The 20,314-nt window shown below is 39.8% G+C and overlaps 1 protein-coding gene across 1 annotated transcript in view; it reads right to left on the bottom strand.

Annotated features, from left to right (window-relative positions):
- Positions 1-20,314, bottom strand: part of COL24A1 (collagen type XXIV alpha 1 chain) — a 417,206-nt gene that overhangs the window by 154,934 nt on the left and 241,958 nt on the right. Inside the window, exons 19-22 of the mRNA XM_082265511.1 lie at positions 17,950-18,003; positions 8,319-8,372; positions 5,359-5,412; positions 2,439-2,483 (exon numbers count right to left, since the gene is read on the bottom strand). Of these exons, the coding sequence (XP_082121637.1) occupies positions 2,439-2,483; positions 5,359-5,412; positions 8,319-8,372; positions 17,950-18,003 (207 nt within the window). The remainder of the gene's footprint in view (positions 1-2,438; positions 2,484-5,358; positions 5,413-8,318; positions 8,373-17,949; positions 18,004-20,314) is intronic.

Raw genomic sequence — 20,314 nt, 5'->3', positions numbered from 1 at the left:
AGCATGTTAAAAAACAATTGGACATTAATTTTTTTTTTTGGGGTCACTTACCTTATTTTAGGGGCATCTCTGTCCGACTTCCTCCTTCTGCGGCCGCGGCCCCGGACGTCACTTCCGGTTTCGCATTGCGTCCTGGAAGATGCGTGTCATCCATCCCAGGATGCAATGGGAATAGCCGGCCGCTACTCTGATTGCCGATCGCAATCTACAGCGCATGCGCGAGATTGCGATCGGCATTCTGGGTAGCTGAAACCAGGAAGAAGGACACAGCGGCTTCAGACACCCCCACCGGAGATGGCCGCGCTCTTCAATCAATTTTAAAGGTAAGATTTCCTCTATATTTATTCTGTTCTCTACTGTAATGTGGGAATAGTATTAGTGTAATTGGGCTTAGGATTAGGGGGGTATTTTTATCTCAAAAAAGTTGTTGTGGCCGGAACTCCGCTTTAAGAGAGCTTTGAATGGTTGTTACGAGTTAATGTACTGTGCTCCTGACTTCTGAATAAGCTTGACCTACCAAATTTAAACTCAAAACATAATGGAAGCTTATGGTCTAAATCTGATAACTGGAGATAATATTGTAAAGTTTCCCCTAAAGTAAATTTGTTATTTCAGGTTCTCAGTATTTCTAGCTTGGCTTGCCATACTGTCATGAGTGGCTATCGATAAGTAATATACTGTATAGCAATTAGTATTATATCCAAATAACTGATGTGATAAAACAAAAGGATAGGTCTCCTAGAGATGATATTTAAATCAAATATTTTTTTATTGGTCTAAGCAGTCTGACAGACTTGTAGTGATACAAGAGCAGTGATAAAATCAATTAACAGTATTTCTAAAAGCACATTAATGTAACACACAAATATTGCTGTACTCATGACATGATTATTATAGTCTAGATATGAAAATGATTAACATAAAAATACATTTACCTGTTTATTCCAGCTTGACCTAAGCTTGTCTGCAACTACCAATCCTAATCTGTTTATCCAGATCTGCATGCCTTATCTGGACCAGACTGTACAATGTCTGCAAACCAGGTAAGGAACTCAGTTCCTGGTTTGTGTGTCAGCCATGTGCCTGGTTATACTTGTGTATCAACTCTTTCTACCCTCAGATCCAATATTAGGCTACTGGTTGACAATTCTGTACATGACTGGTAACTGGTGACTGGTAACTGGTAACAGACCTGGGCAATTCCACTTGAGAAGGGAATTCTTAAATGTACAATTAAAAGTTACATTCAGTAAAGTCCACACATGAAAACAAGTTAGGTAGCTAAAATTAAAAATATATAAAACTCAAATATAAAAAATGTTATTTTTTGTAAAAAAATCAAGCTTGGTCCCACCCTTACACCTCTTAAGCCTCCCTGTTGGTCAGCATGCGAATCCGCCTATTATATTAAAGTAAGCATAAAGTAAACAGTAAGATGTATAAGTTAGTAGGATCTAGCTAGATTTCTAAAGGATAAGTCGAGATTTGCATAACTTCAACTGACTATACTTCTAGATTCATTGACATACAGTTTTCAATTAACTTTTAAACTATTGATTTTACAAATTTTTATCATTTCCATTATTTTTCCCAGGTCTGTGACCAGGGGCTGACTGGCAACTTGACTGGCAACACCCATGTTGTGCGATTCGGCCCCCCTGCCCCTCCCACTCCCCCTCTTCATGGTCTCCTCCTGACCCCCATTTCAGGCTCCTGGTACTCTATTCACCAGCCAAATTCAGTTTCCCGACCTGGCCAGCAGGGGGCGGTTCGGGGAAGCTGGAACAGCTCGGTCGTGGCTAGCTAGGGGCTACGGGAGAAGAGTCTCCTGTGGGGCATGGAACCGGCCTCTGCTCAGACACAGTTTACTCCATCCATAATGGGGGGGAGGGCTTCGCTCTGTCCTTGTCTTCATCCCACATTCAGTAGGTCAGCAGTGGGGACTTTTTACTTCTCTTCACCAGGAATCCTTTAGGCATGTCAGTGGCAGGAGTGGCGCAGCCTTTTTAGTAGGCATCAAAGCAGCCCAGGGGGCAATTGCCCCCCTGCCCCCTGGCCCAGTCCTCCCCTGTCTGTGACGGATTTACTTTCAGTATGGATAAAGGTCATAGGTATTTGTTCAGCCCAATGTCTGCCTCCATTACATGTATTATACATATGATATTGTATATTATGAGTCCCTGCTCATACAGCAAGATAAATGACCCAAACCCACCTCACTAGTGGTTACCCCCACATGGCTTCATTTATTCTTCACATTCCAGCTCACCCTTTCTTGTTACACAAGCTACATCTATCTTTATCAGCTTGCTCCTTGATAGACTGTATATCAATACAATATAATGCATGTTAGTTCAAGCGGTTTATTACCCAAATCCATCCCATGTTCTCAAACTGTGACCACAATAGTTAAACATGCTAAGTTGAAGCGCACATACCACTGGTCCAAGACCACCTGGAGGTCCAAGTGGTCCTTCTTCACCCTGTAAAATAGAGATCTATACTGAAATGGTGTACAAGAAACAAAAACAGAACTATCCTTAAATTATTATTATTAGACAGGATTTATATAGCGCCAGCAGTTTGCGCAGCGCTTTACAACATGAGGGCAGACAATACAGTTACAATACAATTCAATACAGGAGGAATCAGTGAGCCCTGCTCGTTAGAGCTTACAATAAGCACCAGTGTAATTTACACGTGGTCCAATGAGGTTAGTTACTTATGACCCAAAACCAAAAGTGATGAGAAATAAAAGGATGGGGGGGGGTCGACGAGAATATGTAAAGGATTTTCAGAAAGGGAAGGTGCTAAACTGACAACCTACAAGAGGGAGTAAGCCAGGTGGAGTGGCAAGTAAACATAACCCCAAAGAGGGGTCCACTGGTCCATTTGCACTGGATGAACGCAGGTCACTGCAAGAGCACGTAGAAAACAACGGGGCATGCGGGTTTTGCCACATATGTCTTCAAAAGTTGTGGGGGGGGGTACTAAAACTGTTAGAACAATTGGAGGGATCTGTTTTGTTAGAATGTTTTAGTAAAGAGGATATAAACAGGTTGATTTGAAGTTAATTATATTGTTCTTGTGGCGAGATAATATATTTGTCTTTCAACTAACAGAAGGTCACATTATCTTTATTATTTTTTTTCTCCCTCTACAAAGGGCAACTCTATTTTGACCATCTGGATCTTTCTGTACCCATCTATAGCCCCTTTGTTTTCTTCCAGTGTAGTGGCACTGGCAGCAAGCAGCACAAGCAGTTTGTTGGCCCTTGATTCAAGAACAATATTGAAGCAGACCAAAACCCTAACCTAACCATGACCAATTCCTACTGTTATGCTACAGCGCTTTGAAAAAGTATTTTGTCATGTTAAAACCAAAATCGTAAATGTATTTTATTGGGATTTTATGTGATAGACCAACACAAAGTGGCACATAATTGTGAAGTGGAAGGAAAATTAAAAAATTTTTACAAATAAATATCTAAAAAGTGTGGCGTGCATTTGTATTCAGCCCCCCTGAGTCAATAACTTGTAGAACCGCCTTTCACTGCAATTACAGCTGCAAGTAATTTTGGTGATGTCTCTACCAGCTTTGCACATCTAGAGTATGACATTTTTGCCCATTCTTCTTTGCAAAATAGCTCAGCCTCTGTCAGATTGGATGGTGAGCATCTGTGAATAGCAATTTCCAAGTCTTGCCACAGATTCTTAATTGGAATTAGGTCTGGACTTTGACTGGGCCATTCTAACACATGAATATGCTTTGATCCAAACCATTCTATTGTAGATCTGGATGTATGCTTAGGGTCATTGTCCTGCTGGAAGGTGAACCTCTGCCCCAGTCTCAAGTCTTTTGTAGACTCTAACAGGTTTTCTTCTAAGATTGCCCTGTATTTGGCTCCATCCATCTTCCCATCATCTTTGACCAGCTTCCCTGTCCCTGGTGAAGAAAAGCATCCCCACAACATGATGCTGCCACCACCATGTTTCACGGCGGGTTCAGGGTGATGTGTAGTGTTAGTTTTCCGCCACACATAGCGTTTTGCTTTTAGGCCAAAAAAGGTACGTTTTAGTATCATCTGACCAGAGCACCTTCTTCTACATGTTTGCTGTGTCCCCCTCATGGCTTCTTGCAAATTACAAAGGGGACTTCTTATGGTTTTCTTTCAACAATGGAAGGAACAAACAGAAGGCGCCTCTAAGTGCAGTAAACAAAAGACAAATGGGCAATTAAAGTATTTTGTTTACTGCACTTAGAGGCGCCTTCTATTTGTTCTTTCTTAACTAGAGAACTGCTTCCCTCTTAGAATGCTGCCCAAGTGCCATCAGGGACACCTGTTTGCCTGATCTGTATCCATCCCATACTGCAGACATTATCTCTGGCCAGTCCTGTTATCCAGAGCGCCTTTCCTTCCTTTACTTTGTTTGTTTCTTTCAACAATGGCTTTCTTCTTGCTACTCTTCCATAAAGGCCAGATTTGTGGAGTGCATGACTAAAGCTGGATACACACTATACAGCTTTTGTTGTTTGATTTCCTTTAGATTTACCTACAACTATGTAGTGCAAGGGCCTGGCTAAGTGCATACAAAGTGAAAGGGTTTAAGTTTGACCTCATATTATATGGTTTTGGTAAATCTAAAGGAAAAAATCTAAAGGAAATTGTATAGTGTGTATCTAGCTTAATAGTTTTCCTGTGGACAGATTCTCCCACCTGAGCTGTGGATCTCTGTAAAGAGGGCCTGAATACAAATGCACGCCTCACTTTTCAGATATTTATTTGTAAAAAATTTGAAAACCATTTATCATTTTTCTTTTACTTCACAATTATGTGCCACTTTGTTTTGGTCTATCACATAAAATCCCAATAATATACATTTACGCTCTTGGTTAGAACATGACAAAATGTGGAAAATTTCAAGAGGTGTGAATACTTTTTTAAAGCACTGTAACACCACTAAATGAAGCAATGTAATAGGTTATGCAGAAATAAGCTCCATTGTGCCAACACCTTTGCATTAACTCAACCATCACATAGTCTAACCTCTATTTGGCTGCTTGGCTGAGGCAGCAAAATATATGGTCATGTCTGACTGTCATTAGGGAGCATTTCTTTATAGGTAGAGCCACCAATTGATTGACTCTGACAAAACATACAGAGAAAAGATCCCACCAAGTGACATTGTATGGATGCTGGCAGCCGTAGAGTGCCTAGAACTGCTGACAATTAATATTTATAGATGGAAAGGACTGCAGAAAGGTAATGGGGTAGGTTGAAGGAAGGGTGAAAGAGATTTGTTTAGGATAGGGTTTTGGTCCTCTTTATTATCATAGGATATTAGTGTCCAAACTTACCTCCACGCCTTTTGGACCTGGCGGACCTGGAGGCCCCCTGTCTCCAATGAGCCCCTATAGAAAAACAGAACTTTTACATTATTACAATGCAAGAAGTTATAAAAAAAAGGGGGTAACTTCACCTTTCACTTCATCTTTCGTTGTCCTTATATATATATAAATGTAATTTAAGCTAGTGATTATCAACAGTTCTATTATGCCTCATCCACCTTTTATGGTATCCACTAAGTGCAACAGAAAAAGTAAAAATTTAGTTGGCTATGCTTTTTTAAAAAAAATGATTTGTTTTTACAAACACCCAGGGGTTGATTTGCTAAAACTGAAGAGTGCAAAATTTGGTGCAGTTGTGCATAGTAGCCAATCAGCTTCTAACTTCAGCTTCTTCAATTAACCACTTGCCTACTGGGAACATTTACCCCCTTCCTGCCCAGGTCAATTTACAACTTTCAGTGCTGTCGCACTTTGAATGATAATTGTACGGTCATGCAGCACTGTACTCATATGACATTTTTTGTCATTTTTTTTCATATAAATATAGATTTCTTTTGGTGGTATTTAATCACCACTGTTTTTTTTTTTATTTGCTAAACAACAAGACCAAAATTGTAAAAAAAAATGTTTTTGTTATAACATTTTGCAAACAGGTAATTCTCCTTTAGTGATATGCGCTGATGGGGCTGCACTAATGGGCACTAATAGGCAGCACTGATAGGCTGCACTGATATGGCAGCACTGATAGGCAGCACTGATGGGCATTGATATGCGGCACTGATGGGCACTGATAGGTGGTACTGATGGGCAACTAATAGGCGGCACTGATGGGCACTGATTGGCAGCATTGATTGGCACTAATTGACAGCACTGATGGGCAGCTCTGATGGGCACTCACTGGCAGTACTGGTGGGCAAAGGTTGGCACTGATAGGCAGCACTGTTAGGGCTGCACTGATGATCAGTGCCCTGATTATCAGTGCAGATGTCCCCTTTCACACTAGTCGGTTGCTGGCTCTCTCCTCTCCTCACGCTGTGGCAGCATGAGGAAAGGAATGCCGATAACTTGCAAGTGTGTCTACATCGAGATCGGCTGTGATTGTGCCCTACAGACACAGCTAACCACCAACTGCTGCAGGGCACCCATGCGCTGCAAGAATAGGAGGACATCATATGATGACCTCCCAGAACTAGAGGGGTCCCGCCCAGCCATCAATTCAATATACGGTGGGTGGGAACTGGTTGAGCTTTGACAAAAATCCTGGAAGCTGATTGATTTCTATGCAGAGCTGCACTAGAATTTGCACTCTTTAGTTTTAGTAACTGAAACCCACAGTATCATATACATGTGAAATTACATTTTATTAAAAGTTTATTTACTTCAATACTAAACAGGGAACAGGTACAGGTACATAAGACACTATACTATACAAAGAAAAATATAATAGTTTCAACATGCAGCCATCAAATGGCATGCTCCAAATAAGACTATAAGCTTTATGCTATTCACAAAAAACATCTCCATTATAAAAGAAAGAACAAGGGAGCTCAGTATACACACACAGCTGAGTGACTTAAAGTGGTTGTAAAGGCACAAGGTTTTTTACCTTCATGTATTCTTTGCATGAAGCTAAAAAACCTTCTGTGTGCAGCAGACCCCCCCATAATACTTACTTGAGCCCCCTTTCGATCCAGCGATGTCCATGAGAGCCTTGTCTCTCTGGGGACTCACACTTCTGATTGTTTTTTGGCAGCAGTAGGAGCTATTGGCAGAGCAGAACAAGCTGTTTGCTGTGGGGGCGCCCGGCAGAAGGGGAGGGGCCAGGGGCAACAAAGTGGGACCCTAAAAGAGGAGGATCCGGGCTGCTCTGTGCAAAACCACTCCACAGAGCAGGTAAGTATAACATGTTTGTTATTTAAAAAGAAAAAAAAAACAAGACCTTAATATCCCTTTAATAAAGTACATACCACAGGGCTGCCTTAAAGGATAGCAATATTTTAGCCTGACTACGACATATCTCAGATCTGCAAGGAAACGTATCCAAAGGCTATAGGGGGCTGCAGCACACTACACATGTGTAGCCTTTTCACCATGAACCATAATGCAATCTCTTAAATTAAACCAGTATTTTATTATTAAAAAATAAAAGTGTTATAAACCATAAGTTCATAAAATTGTAAGTTTTTAAAATTAAGGAATATTTTAACAAATATTGGCCATTTCTTCTCATTGTTATGTTAAAGCTAGACAAGCCTGAAACACTCCATCTCACTTTCCTCTTCCTTCCTTTTAACTCCTAAGCCTCGTACACACGATCAGATTATCGAACGATCTTGCGTCCGTTTTTTGTTGCATGCTAGTCTTATATGGAAAGTGAAGAGGTTATTTTCATACTAAAATTCCTGTACCACAGAATTCAACTTCAGAAGTGATGTCATGTGTTGAATCGTTGTGTATGTGTTCTTTCGTTTCTGAGCATGCCTAGTCTTGCTCTTACAATTTTTTTCGGAAGAAAACTGTACTGATTAAACGAAAATCGGACGTTCTGTTGACGTACGATAAACATTTATAGCCTGCACATCCAGATTTTGTTGTCCGAAAATTCGTAATCGGCTGTCGAAACCACCATACTAACAATCCGAAAATCAGCAGATCGTTCATCGGCCGAAATTTTACTTCCGAAATTTTACTTCCGAAATTTTACTTCTGATTTTCGTATAGTGTGTACGGGCCTTTACTTTCAAGTTTTTGTCATTCACAATGATGTAATTATGGGGACGGACACAGACACACCTCCCAGTGAGTACCAAATTATTTTTAACCACGATGGGCACAAGTAGGCAAACATCCTTGGTAGCTTAATTAAATGACCACTCAAGAAACTGATACAAAATTGTTAAGGCATATCAGAAGATATAAACAATTCTGAGCAATGAGTTCTTATAATATCTTAAAAATGACAGTCCTACCTTTGGTCCTTCAGGTCCATTTACCCCAGGCAAGCCAATATCTCCTGGAAATCCCTAATAAAGAAATTAGAAGAAGAATTAAGTATAGATTTGAAGAATGCTTTAAAACAAAGTGAAGACAAAAGACCAACAACTGGCTTATCATTCATTCTAGGATTTTTTCTTATATGTTTTCTGTCTGTAAATATTACAATAGTTCATTAAATATAATTTGTTAAAAATTAAATCTGCCATGCAAGTCGTTTTGTTATTCTGCTTAAAACAGTTTATTTTATTTAAAATAGTTTTTCTCTTCAAAAATTCAGCCATTTCAGAATTTTTTAACCCTCAAAATAAAGGTCAAGTTTCCTTTAAGTGTAAAATTGCAGGAGACCATACTGTATTCAGTATTTCTCAAAATCCTAATTTCTCTTTACTTTTTAGGCAAACACATAATGTGTGCATGTTACCATGTATTTTTTGTGTGTTGATGCATGTTTGGTTGAGGCAACCCATTTCATTTGAAAAGGTACTGAAAGAGTGTACCAATGTGCTTTAATGAAATATTAAATTTCATGGTATATTTTTAGCTAGTGCCCACTTTACAATGGAATGTGGGCTCTTGCAATGACATTAACGAGTCATACTAACACACCTCATTCATACATCCTGGACACTTGGCAGTTGGATTTTTGCATATAGATTACAGACACATTGATAAGTGTTTACATATTAAACACACCTCAGTCATTCATCCTGGACACTTAACAAGTTAGGCTTCACATACAGATTACAGACAACACCTGAACACATTGACAATTACTTACATGTTAACACATCAGACAGCTGAGCCGAGATGGAACGGCCCTTTCCACAAACGCAATTTCAGACACGAGACACCCCACATTTACAGAAATGTATACGGAAAACAAAAGCCTTTTCATGTATTGTTTTAGTAGAGATATATTCTATTGTTAAACTGACCCATGGATTGTACACTAGTTTAAACTGGTTTTTGCCGCTCAAATGTCCCATAAATATGGGAGCCGAAATGGAATAAATCAGATGTATCTGCATTAAGCTTAAGTGCTGTGTGTCTTTGCATCTCCTGGCCAGCGAGAGAAAATTCACTACACAGGGGAGTTAGAACTGAAGGGTCTTAGGTCCGGGACCTAAATGCAAAATCAACTTGCAATTGCCTCCTGACGTAAATGAGCTAACAGGTACCCTCATCAAGCCTCAAAGGATGAAAAAAAATTCAACCTCCTTACTTTCGGGAAACACAGAGCACCACAACTACCATAATGCAGATGCATTTGTTTTTTATTGAATGTATGCTGTGGTGCCATACCATGTGTTAGGACAGCCTTTTTCAACCATGGTGCCCATGCATCCTGGGGTGCCTTCAGGTTTCTTCAGGGGGCCTTGGCAAAATGCCTAAAAATGTATCAAAAATTCTATACAAGCCAGCAGGTGAATCAAGCCTTCCTTTTAGTTACACAAAGCCACATGTGTACATTATGCACCATTATGACTTTCTAGACACTGGCATCCTAACAACCAATGACGTCATCAGTTAAAAAGGAGGATGTCTGTTGTTTTCACAACATCCTTGTTTGACACTCCTCTGCCCCTTTCCCTCAGCACTGGGGTGACATTAGCTGACTAATGGAGAGCAATACAGGAAGAAGGGAAACATTGGAATACTAGTCAGTACCAATGTGCACAAGTGTATTTGCTTTGGAAGGATAAAACACCTCGGACATTGGGTGTCCTACGTATGGATGTTTTTGCATTGTTTAAAGCTTTTAGAATAGTTTTTTTACATTTCAGAATGGGGTGCCTCGAGACTGTCCATAATTTTAAAGGGTGTCTTGATTGAAAAAAGGTTAAAAAACACTGTTAGCGTATGTGCTCTATTCCTGGCTCTGTTCCTGCCCCTTCTTGGTGCAGGATGTTCAAATCCAGCTTTGTGTGTTTCCAAGATTCTGTGTAGAATGCAGAGAACTGCACCAGCCATGTCAAGTTTGGTATTCCAAAAGCAAATTATTTTGCATCAGTGGAAACATAATCAAACCTCTCACTCTACATCCCTTCACATTAATACTTTTAGCACAGCACAATGTGCTTAACTAAAGGAGTGGGATGTTTGTCAATGTTTTCACCTATGCAAAATGAACGGCTTTTTGAATGCTCAACCTTTCTTGAATGGTGTGGTTCTTTATATTCTACACATAGTATGGGGAGGTGGCACATTCTGAGAAGGCCAACACAAGGAGTGTGGCAGCTCCTAAACAAATATGGCTGGTGAGAACACGGCTGGTAAAGTAGACAGGCCATGAGTGTTACTACACGATTTGGCAATTGTGTGTTTCCACTCTTACTTTCGCATTGCCCATAATACAAAATAAAGCCAAAATCCAACAGCCATTACTTGCAATTTTTAAGAGAGTGATGTTTTTTTTTAGCTAATTTAATTGCAAGGATATGACCCATACCCATGAATCATAAATGTGCTTGTAATAGCCTGATTATTGTATGTTGCTGAACCAGCGGGTTAGTACACAGCACTAGTCTTGCTAGTAACAGCCCCAAAATTTATTGTTCCTTTACTCTTCCTTTCATCTAATCCTTTTCCAGAGGAGGCTCTGGAATTCAATTTATAATCCACTTTTAACTAGTTTCACTGGCAGACTTCAAAGGACTTATCTACTAAGATTAAAGCAAATGATTTTATGAGATGGGAGTCCAATACTTGCATGAGAAACAACGCTTTGATACTGGAAGTCATCAAAACTCCGGTCATATGACTGCTAAACAAAAGCGTGCACATTTGATCAATTAACGTAAAATACGATGGTCCAGCCAAATAAAGTCTATAACCCCCCTGAAAATAAAATAGCCTCTTGTAGGTCTACAATAAAAAAGACTCTGCATTGTAGATATAGGTAATTGTTTTCCCTACTATGAGACATATAGGTATTTGGTGCATTAATAAATCAAAATAGATGGTTAAAAATTAATGATGTAGCTAAAGAAATAGCAAAAACAAGCAGGTATAAAAGGGTCACACCACCCAAAACTGGTCTCATGTGGGTAAATTCTGGTGGACTAAATCACCCACCAACTTTTCCAATCCATCAGGCAAGATTCCTGCACCTGAGTTCCCAGCTCGCCCATTGACTAGAGCCATTAGAGTTAATTCTATGTACTGGAATTGACAGGCCACTCCTATCTGTACCATTAAACTTTATGCATGTCATTCGGTCAAAAATTTAAACATCATACAACCCAGATTTTCTTGTCAGGACTATATTGTGACTGTATCTTTCCTTCCATGGGCAGTCACACTACCCAAGAAACAATCCTATATACACTGCCTGGCCAAAAAAAAAGTCGCCACCAAAAAAAAAAAAAGGGTCACACACTCTAATATTTTGTTGGTTTTGATTACGGCATGCATTCGCTGTGGCATTGTTTCGATAAGCTTCTGCAATGTCACAAGATTTATTTCCATCCAGTGTTGCATTAATTTTTCACCAAGATCTTGTATTGATGATGGGAGAGTCGGACCACTGGGCAAAGCCTTCTCCAGCACATCCCAAAAATTCTCAATGGGGTTAAGTTCTGGACTCTGTGGTAGCCAATCTATGTGTGAAAATGATGTCTCATGCTCCCTGAACCCCTCTTTCACAATTTGAGCCCCAATGAATCTTGGGATTGTCATCTTGGAATATGCCCATGCCATCAGGGAAGAAAAAATCCATTGATGGAATAACCAGAGCATTCAGTATATTCAGGTAGTCAGCTGACCTCATTCTTCGGGCACATGCAATAACTATCCAATAGGATAGTTACTGCAAGCTTAGTTTACTTAGTTGCTTAGTTTATTCCACGTGGCAACTTTTTTTTGTTGGCCAGGCAGTGTATGATTAATTAATTTTTATTTTGCCTGGATCTTTATATACAGTTAACTGGAGTATTTATACATTGCCTGTTTTCATATAGTAGGAAGCCATTCATGGGGATTTGATTATGTATATTTGTGCTATTAACTTTATTAGTGCGCACAAGTGTTTATATATTTTATGTAACCTGCCACAGGCCAACACTCTGCTTGTCTTGGAATTCATGATTGGAACACTATTAGACATATAATAATATAGCAACTATATCTAAATTGTTTAATTGGTGCTGTGGGAAAAGTGCCTGGGAAATAAAATAAGTCCTGGTATCTACGGCCAATCTATTAAGCCAACACCAACTTTCTCAGTGTGATAATGAACAAGATGACATGGGTGGAATGAGAAACTGGACTGTTGGCAACTCAAGAGTGATATTTGGAAATAGGTATACTGGGGTGATGAAAACATATTTGACATGCCATGGGTAGGGATATTGTTTGATTATTTACACATGAAATCAAATGTTATCATCTGTCATATCACATTCTTTCAATTGCTTGATACATGGACTTCCATGCTGGAAACATAGAAGTTGGTTTAAAGGTTGCTTGAGGTAATTGAGGAAATTCAGTTTCAACCTAGAATTAAACAGGACATCCAGGAGTGTCAGATGCCGACATCCCCTACTGTACCCTGTGGTTTTACTCACCATCTCCTTCTTCGCAGGACACAGTAGTGGTAGTCATGCAAAGACAAGAAGGGGTCTTTGCATGTCATTCCACAGAGTTAACTTTCTCTCTGGATAAGCTTGCCCTAAGTGTATGGACTTTATAACTGGACTTACTATTACTGTGTTTTACATTGTATATGAGTTCAGACTTTATAGGACAGCCTTATGGTGACTATCCCCATGCATCCACGGATTTTTTTTTTTTAATTCGTTTTGCATAGAATAGGAGAGTTTTAAAACCCCTGTCTGGGTTTTTTTGTGTCTGTGTTCCAATGGGCAAGCTTCTCTTAAATTCTTGTGCCAGAGACACAAAAGCAAGAGGAACAGGAAATCTCTCCAAAGTGAGGGAAACTTTTCAATTTCATGGTTGTTGCCAAAGCACGTGTCCCCAGGTTTCCCCTCTATGTCTGATAACAACCACAAAAATTTGGAATTCCCATCACTTTCTGTCCCCATAACAATGGTCCCAAGGACAAATTGAGACACTGAAACTCCCCTGAGGCGACACAGGATGGACTCTCTATTCAAAACTAGAAAACAAACTTGGCATTATATACACTTTATAGAGCTGTGGAAGGTATGATCCATATATGATAAAACATTTTTGTCTAATTCCATACATACAGTTCACACATGGCTATGTAGATTCAATTGCACATTGCTCTGTGGTTAAAAAGCAGAGCACAGCAGAAGAAATAACATTACTGATTATATGTGTGAAGGGGTAAAAATAATATATTTAAAGTAGAAGTTCAGTCAAATCATAACTATATTTAAACCTGCTCTCACCCCCATTCTAAGCTTATTATAACTACCCTGTAAAAGGAAAGATGTCTGCACTTACTCATCCTGAAGGAGCTCTGGTCCGGTCACATGATCTCTCCAGCGACTGGCATCAGTGAAGAGGAGAGCTCACTAACAATTGCTGAAGTGATGTCACCCATAGGCTTACTCTATACTGAAGCCAGCACAGGAAGCCGATCATGAGACCGGATGGGAAGGCCCTCAGCATAGGTAAGTATAGACATCTTTCCTTTTACAGAGTAGTTATAATAAGCTTAGAATGGGGGTGAGAGTAAGTTTAGGTATAGTTGGGATGTGACTGCATTTCCACTTTAAAGCAGAGTTCCACCCAAAAGTGGAACTTCCATTTTAAGTGCTCCTGACCCCCTGACATGCCAGATTTGGCATGTCATTTTTTTTTTGGGGGGGGGGGAGCGGGTACCTAGTTTTGACAGATACCTGCTCCCACTTCCACTCGGGCCGCCTCGAGGGGAAGCTCTCCTTTCCCACTCTCTTCCTGCAATCTTCTGGGACACGTCACAGATCCCAGAAGATTGCCCGGATACTAAGAAAGCGCAGTGCGACTCGCGCACCTGGCTGTGAAGCCGCAAGCTGTCACAGCCAGGTGCCCACACTTGTGATCCCAGCGCCACGGGGATAAGAGGGAGCGAACCGAGGTTCCCACCGGCCGCATCGCTGGATCGTAGGACAGGTGAGTGTGTGTTTAATAAAAGTCAGCAACTACACTTTTTGTAGCTGCTGACTTTTAATAAACACAAAACGGCTGGAACTCCGCTTTACTGCTTGAGAGAGATGGTCATGGCATGTACATAATTGCCTTATACGGAAAAAGCCAAAAATGGGTAGAGCTGGGAATACCTGCCTAGGAAAAGTACAGGATAGGTAGTCTCAAAACTGCAGATACTTGACAATGGAATTGAGATGGACGGCAATTTATAATAAATGATAATTTGATTTATGCATATGAGACTGTAGCATGACTGAGATCCTAAGCATATTAAAGAAAAAATTATAAATAAATATTTACGTTTCATAATAAATGTAGTGCTTAATAGTGATGGTCCTAACCTGTAGCAACTAAGATACGCTTGTAGAAGAGGAATCAAACATTGATATTTAATAGTCAATGGTAGTTCCAAATAAGACTCTATGATATTTAATTTTGAGTTGTACTGAAGTATAGCCTTGAAGGATAACTCTGCTTTCAATAGAGACTTGGGTCTCTCCTGTATCCCTAATCACATTTTCCAAATTGTGGTCTCAGATATACTGTGGATTAAACTAACTTCCATTACTCTAACCTGACCAAGGTTTAGCCATGTTTAATTCCAGTCCAAGTGTACACTTTGTCATGTGTTTAGGAGCTACAGCCAAGATCACCATCAATTTGGTCAGCACAAGGCACTTAAGTTTAATGTCATGGTCAGAGATGATCTGTAGGCGTCTGGTATTGATTTTCATCTTCCTTTGAGAAGTTTGCAAACTATTAGGATTCAAATCCTGCTCCAGGACAAAGGAAGGGGCACAGGGAACAATTCATTACAAAGGAGATCTGGTAGGAAAATGTGATGAGGACAGGAAGATCTGGATTTACTACGCATAATGTAATGGACTCACCTGAGGGGATTAAGGAAACAGATGGTAAGTATGTTATAGAAATAAAAACTGGGTACCCCTGCAAATAATTAATATCTTCTATATAGCTACATAAAGTAGCTGAAGCCTTTGTATATGCATGTAACTAATAAAGGAAATCATAGCTTATAGGAAACAGGGAAGCTGCCAATGCTAATTTTGCCTTCAGAAAATGCTAGCTGCCTTGCTGCCATACTGATCCGTGACCTTAAATGTGTATGTGAACCCCAGCAATAAACCTTGCTTATTGTTTCTTTTTGTTTGTTGAATATGTCATTGGAAGCTTTTGTTATATCAGTTAGATTTTGGAAAAAAAAAATACCTGTTGTTCCTACCAGAAATTCTATGAACTGATAACTTCCTGTGCTATTTTGCTATTTGACTGTGCTGCACTGGTATTCAATACATTGTTCTCTGAGGACCATAGTACCAGTATATATATATTATATATAGTACTCTATGTTCTATACAAGGGCCTCCTTTTAATGGAACTCCACCAAAACCCTTCTTTCAAGTACTGAACAAAGTAAGTAAGTTGTCTGTGACTCAAACAGGGAAATGTCAATGGAAGAAGAATCCGACTGTGACAGGCCATCCGCTGTTTGGAATAGATTCTCTATATCAACCTTTCTCAGCCTTTTTACCCCAGAGCAACCCCTAAAATTATTTTAAGGTTTCCGGGAGCCCTTAATAAAACCAATTCAACAGGGGACACCAGTAGGAAGAATGCAAACCTTTACAGTGGTGGTCAGAATGCCTTCCTTATAAACAGCTAAAAAAGATAATTGCTTTGCCACAGAACCCCTAGAAACCCCTGGAGAACCCTGGTTGAGGCTGATAGCTCTTTAGATAGGGGAAACCAGGAAGTTTTGACAACAAGAAAGCCTTAGTTCACACAGAACAGTAATGACCTTGATGGGGGGAAAAAAAGGGGGGGGGGGGATTGAGTTTCATTTTAAATGTTCCATGAACCACTGGTTTACATACCCTACTTTTTGCTAGAAATAAGAGTGGTATGGTCAATTTACTATTTTAAAAGTTGCTCATACATCAAAAATCTTTTCTAGTGTTTTTCTTCTCATGCTTCGCCTGTTTCCTTAGGAGTGGTGCACTTTCTAATCAAGCAGGACAAGCTACTGATTATCCAATGTAAACAGTAATCAGTCATTATTAATAATATAATCTAACATAGCAAAGGTTAATGGATGGTAATACTGCTTTTCGCTAAGTATAAACATTTTGTTTTGGTTACTTTGGCTCAACAATTAAGAGGTAACTGTAGCCAAAACCCTACAAGAGTATTTTTTCAAGCCAGTTCAAAACGCAACAATAAAAAATCTAATAGCCCAACTAAGTTTTTATTTGTCAATGATCGGTAGATTGGTGATTGGTTGCTGTGGGTTATCATGACTTTATGGAAAATGTATTACTTTAGTTTTGGATGGTCTAGAGCAGTGTTTCTCAACTCCGGTCCTCAGGGCACACTAACAGGCCAGATTTTAAATCTCATCTTGGGTAGATGCAGACTAGAATACTGCAATCACTAAGCAGCAAATTATATCACCTGTGATGTATTTCAGCTTTCTTGCAAACCTGGCCTGTTAGTGTGCCCTAAGGACCGGAGTTGAGAAACACTGGTCTAAAGAAGGGTTAAGTCACCTATACTGTATCTTTAGTAAAGGAGAATGAAAATAACATTTGTAAGACAGTAAAATATGGCCAAGAAAAGCAACATTAGTGTACAATCAAAAGGCAAATGACAAAAAAGGCCAGTGTTCCATCCGGTAACTTAGATACCTTCAGTCTTTTGGACAACCAGCCCAACAGGCTTACAATAATCAAGAACAGAAGGCGATATTCAGCCACATCCCCTATCATTTTCTATGTTTTGTTTTCTTTGTCCAAATAGGACATTTCCCTTCACTTCATATCCTAAGAGTCCCCTCTAAGAAAGCTGTCCTCATGAACAGGAGTCCTCATTAAAAGATTTCTCTACTTTTTGTTCTGGTGAACACTTTTTTTTGACAGTTTTGAATTTTCTGTTACTTTCTGTCTTGGTGACTATGGTAATCAGGAAAAATAATGAGAATTAATCTACCTAGTGAGGAGATAGCAATAAACCCTGACAAGGGTTCCACTGTAAATCCTGCTTACTCTATCCAAAAACCAAAATAAAATGTTTTGGCTATAGATACACTTTATTGCACTTTGCACATTATTTACTATATGTCTTATAAAATATGACTGATCATATGACATAAAAGTAACTTAAATATAGCTTTCAAAGTTACAGTTTGGTAAATGTTTATATTATTACCCTTTTCTGTCACCTTAAACTCTGTAATTCAGAGTAATTAATCATTGAAGGTTTTTTTTTAAACCTGATTTCTACACATATATTATTTTTGTGTATTTGTTGACAGGATACTCTACTGTTTTTCATGTTAAACAATGCACAAATCACTTTTCCTAACAAACACAGCAAAGTTAAAAATGTAGTTTAAAAATTAAAAATGTTTTACTTTATTACAAGCACAACAATCAATGGTTATGTTTGTTTGGTTAATGCTGTTGTTACCTCAGGTCCAGGAGGGCCTGGCAACCCCTGTGGTCCTCGATCGCCAATTTTTCCCTAAAAACAAATGATGTTAATAATGATCATGTTATAAATATGTTATAGTTAAATTTGCAAGGACCCAAACATTGACAGGTGATACTTAACAGCCATACTTGAAGTGTGAGTACAATTACATCAGGTGACCCATCCCTTGATCTCTTCAGAACTTTAAAGATAAGATCTCTTTGATACTGACTCCAGCTTGAACCTAGCATACACAACTAGTTCTTTTTTGTTTAACCCAGTGAGCTGAAGGAAAAAAAACTGAAGAGCCACTGTACTAAAAACCCGATGTTAGTACAGTGATCTCCCCCGCTGAGCTATAGTTTTCTGACAGGGGGACTGCCCCCTGCTAAAACACACTGGTCAGCGCTTTCAGCCAATTGGCTGATCAGATGTCCATCGGCAGACCTTTTTGAGTCATGCACCTTTGACAGAAGTCAGCCGAACAGCCGGCTTCTCTGGAACCAGCTGCTGTAAACACCAGCCGAATGTCGGCCGGTTTCTATTGAACCAGCCAATGCTGCCTGATATATTATGCCTGTGTGTATGGCCCTTTAAGCTGGCCATAAACTGGTAGTTTTTTTTTGTTCATCTCAAAGGATGCAATTGCTGTAGACCAACAATGTTCCATACAATTTTGAATGAAAGGATGTCTGGCTGGAGGTTGCCAACAGGGCCACCTGCTTAGCAAACTTCAGCAAGATAATGAAGATTATTCAGCTTTACACATATCCCCTCACATCCTGAGATTTATTAATCTTATGCTGCACTTCCCCACAACATAAAATACATTTAAAAAATGGTTGGTGGAACCACTTTATAAGGATGTCTGACCTGGAAATAATCAACAATGCTGTATAGGGAAAATAGACCATTACGTGGTTTAAACTTCTACCATCTACCAAACAAATGCTAAATTAAAGCTGCCTAAGACAAGTTAGTTAAATAATTGATTAACTGACCATTTGACAAACTGATCACTGAGCATTTCCACTCTCCCCTCTTTCACAGATTTTGACCCTTTACTGGGGTTCCATTTTTGGGGAAGTCTGCATTTTTAAGGGTGCCCCTCTGGTAAAGGGAAACCTTCAGAGTAAAAACACAGACAAAAAGATGTTGATTTACTAAAGGAGTAGGGCATGCTCACTTTGCAAAAGTGAATAAGCTAAATAAAAAGCTATGGTACCCACGTGCCTTTCTATATGACCTTACAGATAATCCAATCTGTAAAAGCTGTGAGTATAAAAAATAACAACTGAGCAGCTCCAGCTCTTTAGCCGCTTTCTTGCTGCCTTCTGGTGGACCCAAAGCAGATGACAGACTAAAAAGTATGATATCTAAACTCCCATTGTCAGACATAAGTGGCCTCCTTACAGAGCACTAGTCCATTTCCATTCCCAACTAATAAAAATGGGAAACCCTTTTTAATTAATTTCTCCAATCCTCTCCTTGTATTAAGTATTCTCTCTCACTTCATAAATAAACTTTGTTATGGGGGCTTATCACTGACCCTAACTACATCATCAAATACACTAATTCAAATGTCAACTGCATTGCTTAAATACTAATAATCCATGAGCTCCAAATATAGTCATACATTAAGTTTTTAGTCTCTAACATATACCTATATTGAGCAATATGATTGTGGCTCCAAATCTTGCTGGGCTATGGATGCTGGCTATGGTTGGAAGACTTTTGATGTACCAATACTATAGAATTTCATTTCTGAGTAGGAATCCCTGCCCTTCTTTGGTGCCAGCCCTTTAAATTCTGAAAAGAATCTAAAAGAGGCAGTAAAGTGAACTTGGGGCTAGGCTATAGACATCTTTACATATTTTTAACAAGCACATGAATGTTAAAAATAGTGTTCACTCTCCTCTGTAAGTGCAGGTGCTGTGGAGAAATCTATTCCCAGCAGAAACACTTAAAGCGGAGTTCCAGCCATTTACTCACCTGTCCAACGGTCCAGCGATGCGGCCGCCGGAAGCCTCGATCCTCTCCCTCGGCGCCGGCATCACTGCTGTGGGCACCCGGCTGTTACAGTTTGCGGCTTCACAGCCGGGTACCCACTGCGCATGCGCGAGTCGCGCTGCGCGCCGTGATTGGCCGGCAATCTTCTGGGACCTCTGACGTGTCCCAGAAGATTGCAGGGAGGGAGGGGGAGAGGAGAACTTCCGCTCAGGGCGCCGCGGCGCTCCGAGCGGAAGTGGGAGCGGGTACCTGTCAAAACTAGGTACCCGCTCCCCCCCCCAAAAAATGACATGCCAAATGTGGCATGTCGGGGGGTCAGGACTCCCTAAAGCGGAAGTTCCACTTTTGGGTG

Source organism: Pelophylax lessonae, assembly GCF_965119305.1.
Source record: "Pelophylax lessonae genome assembly, chromosome: 8".
Taxonomy (NCBI): domain Eukaryota; kingdom Metazoa; phylum Chordata; class Amphibia; order Anura; family Ranidae; genus Pelophylax; species Pelophylax lessonae.
This window is presented reverse-complemented; position numbering and strand designations above follow the sequence as displayed.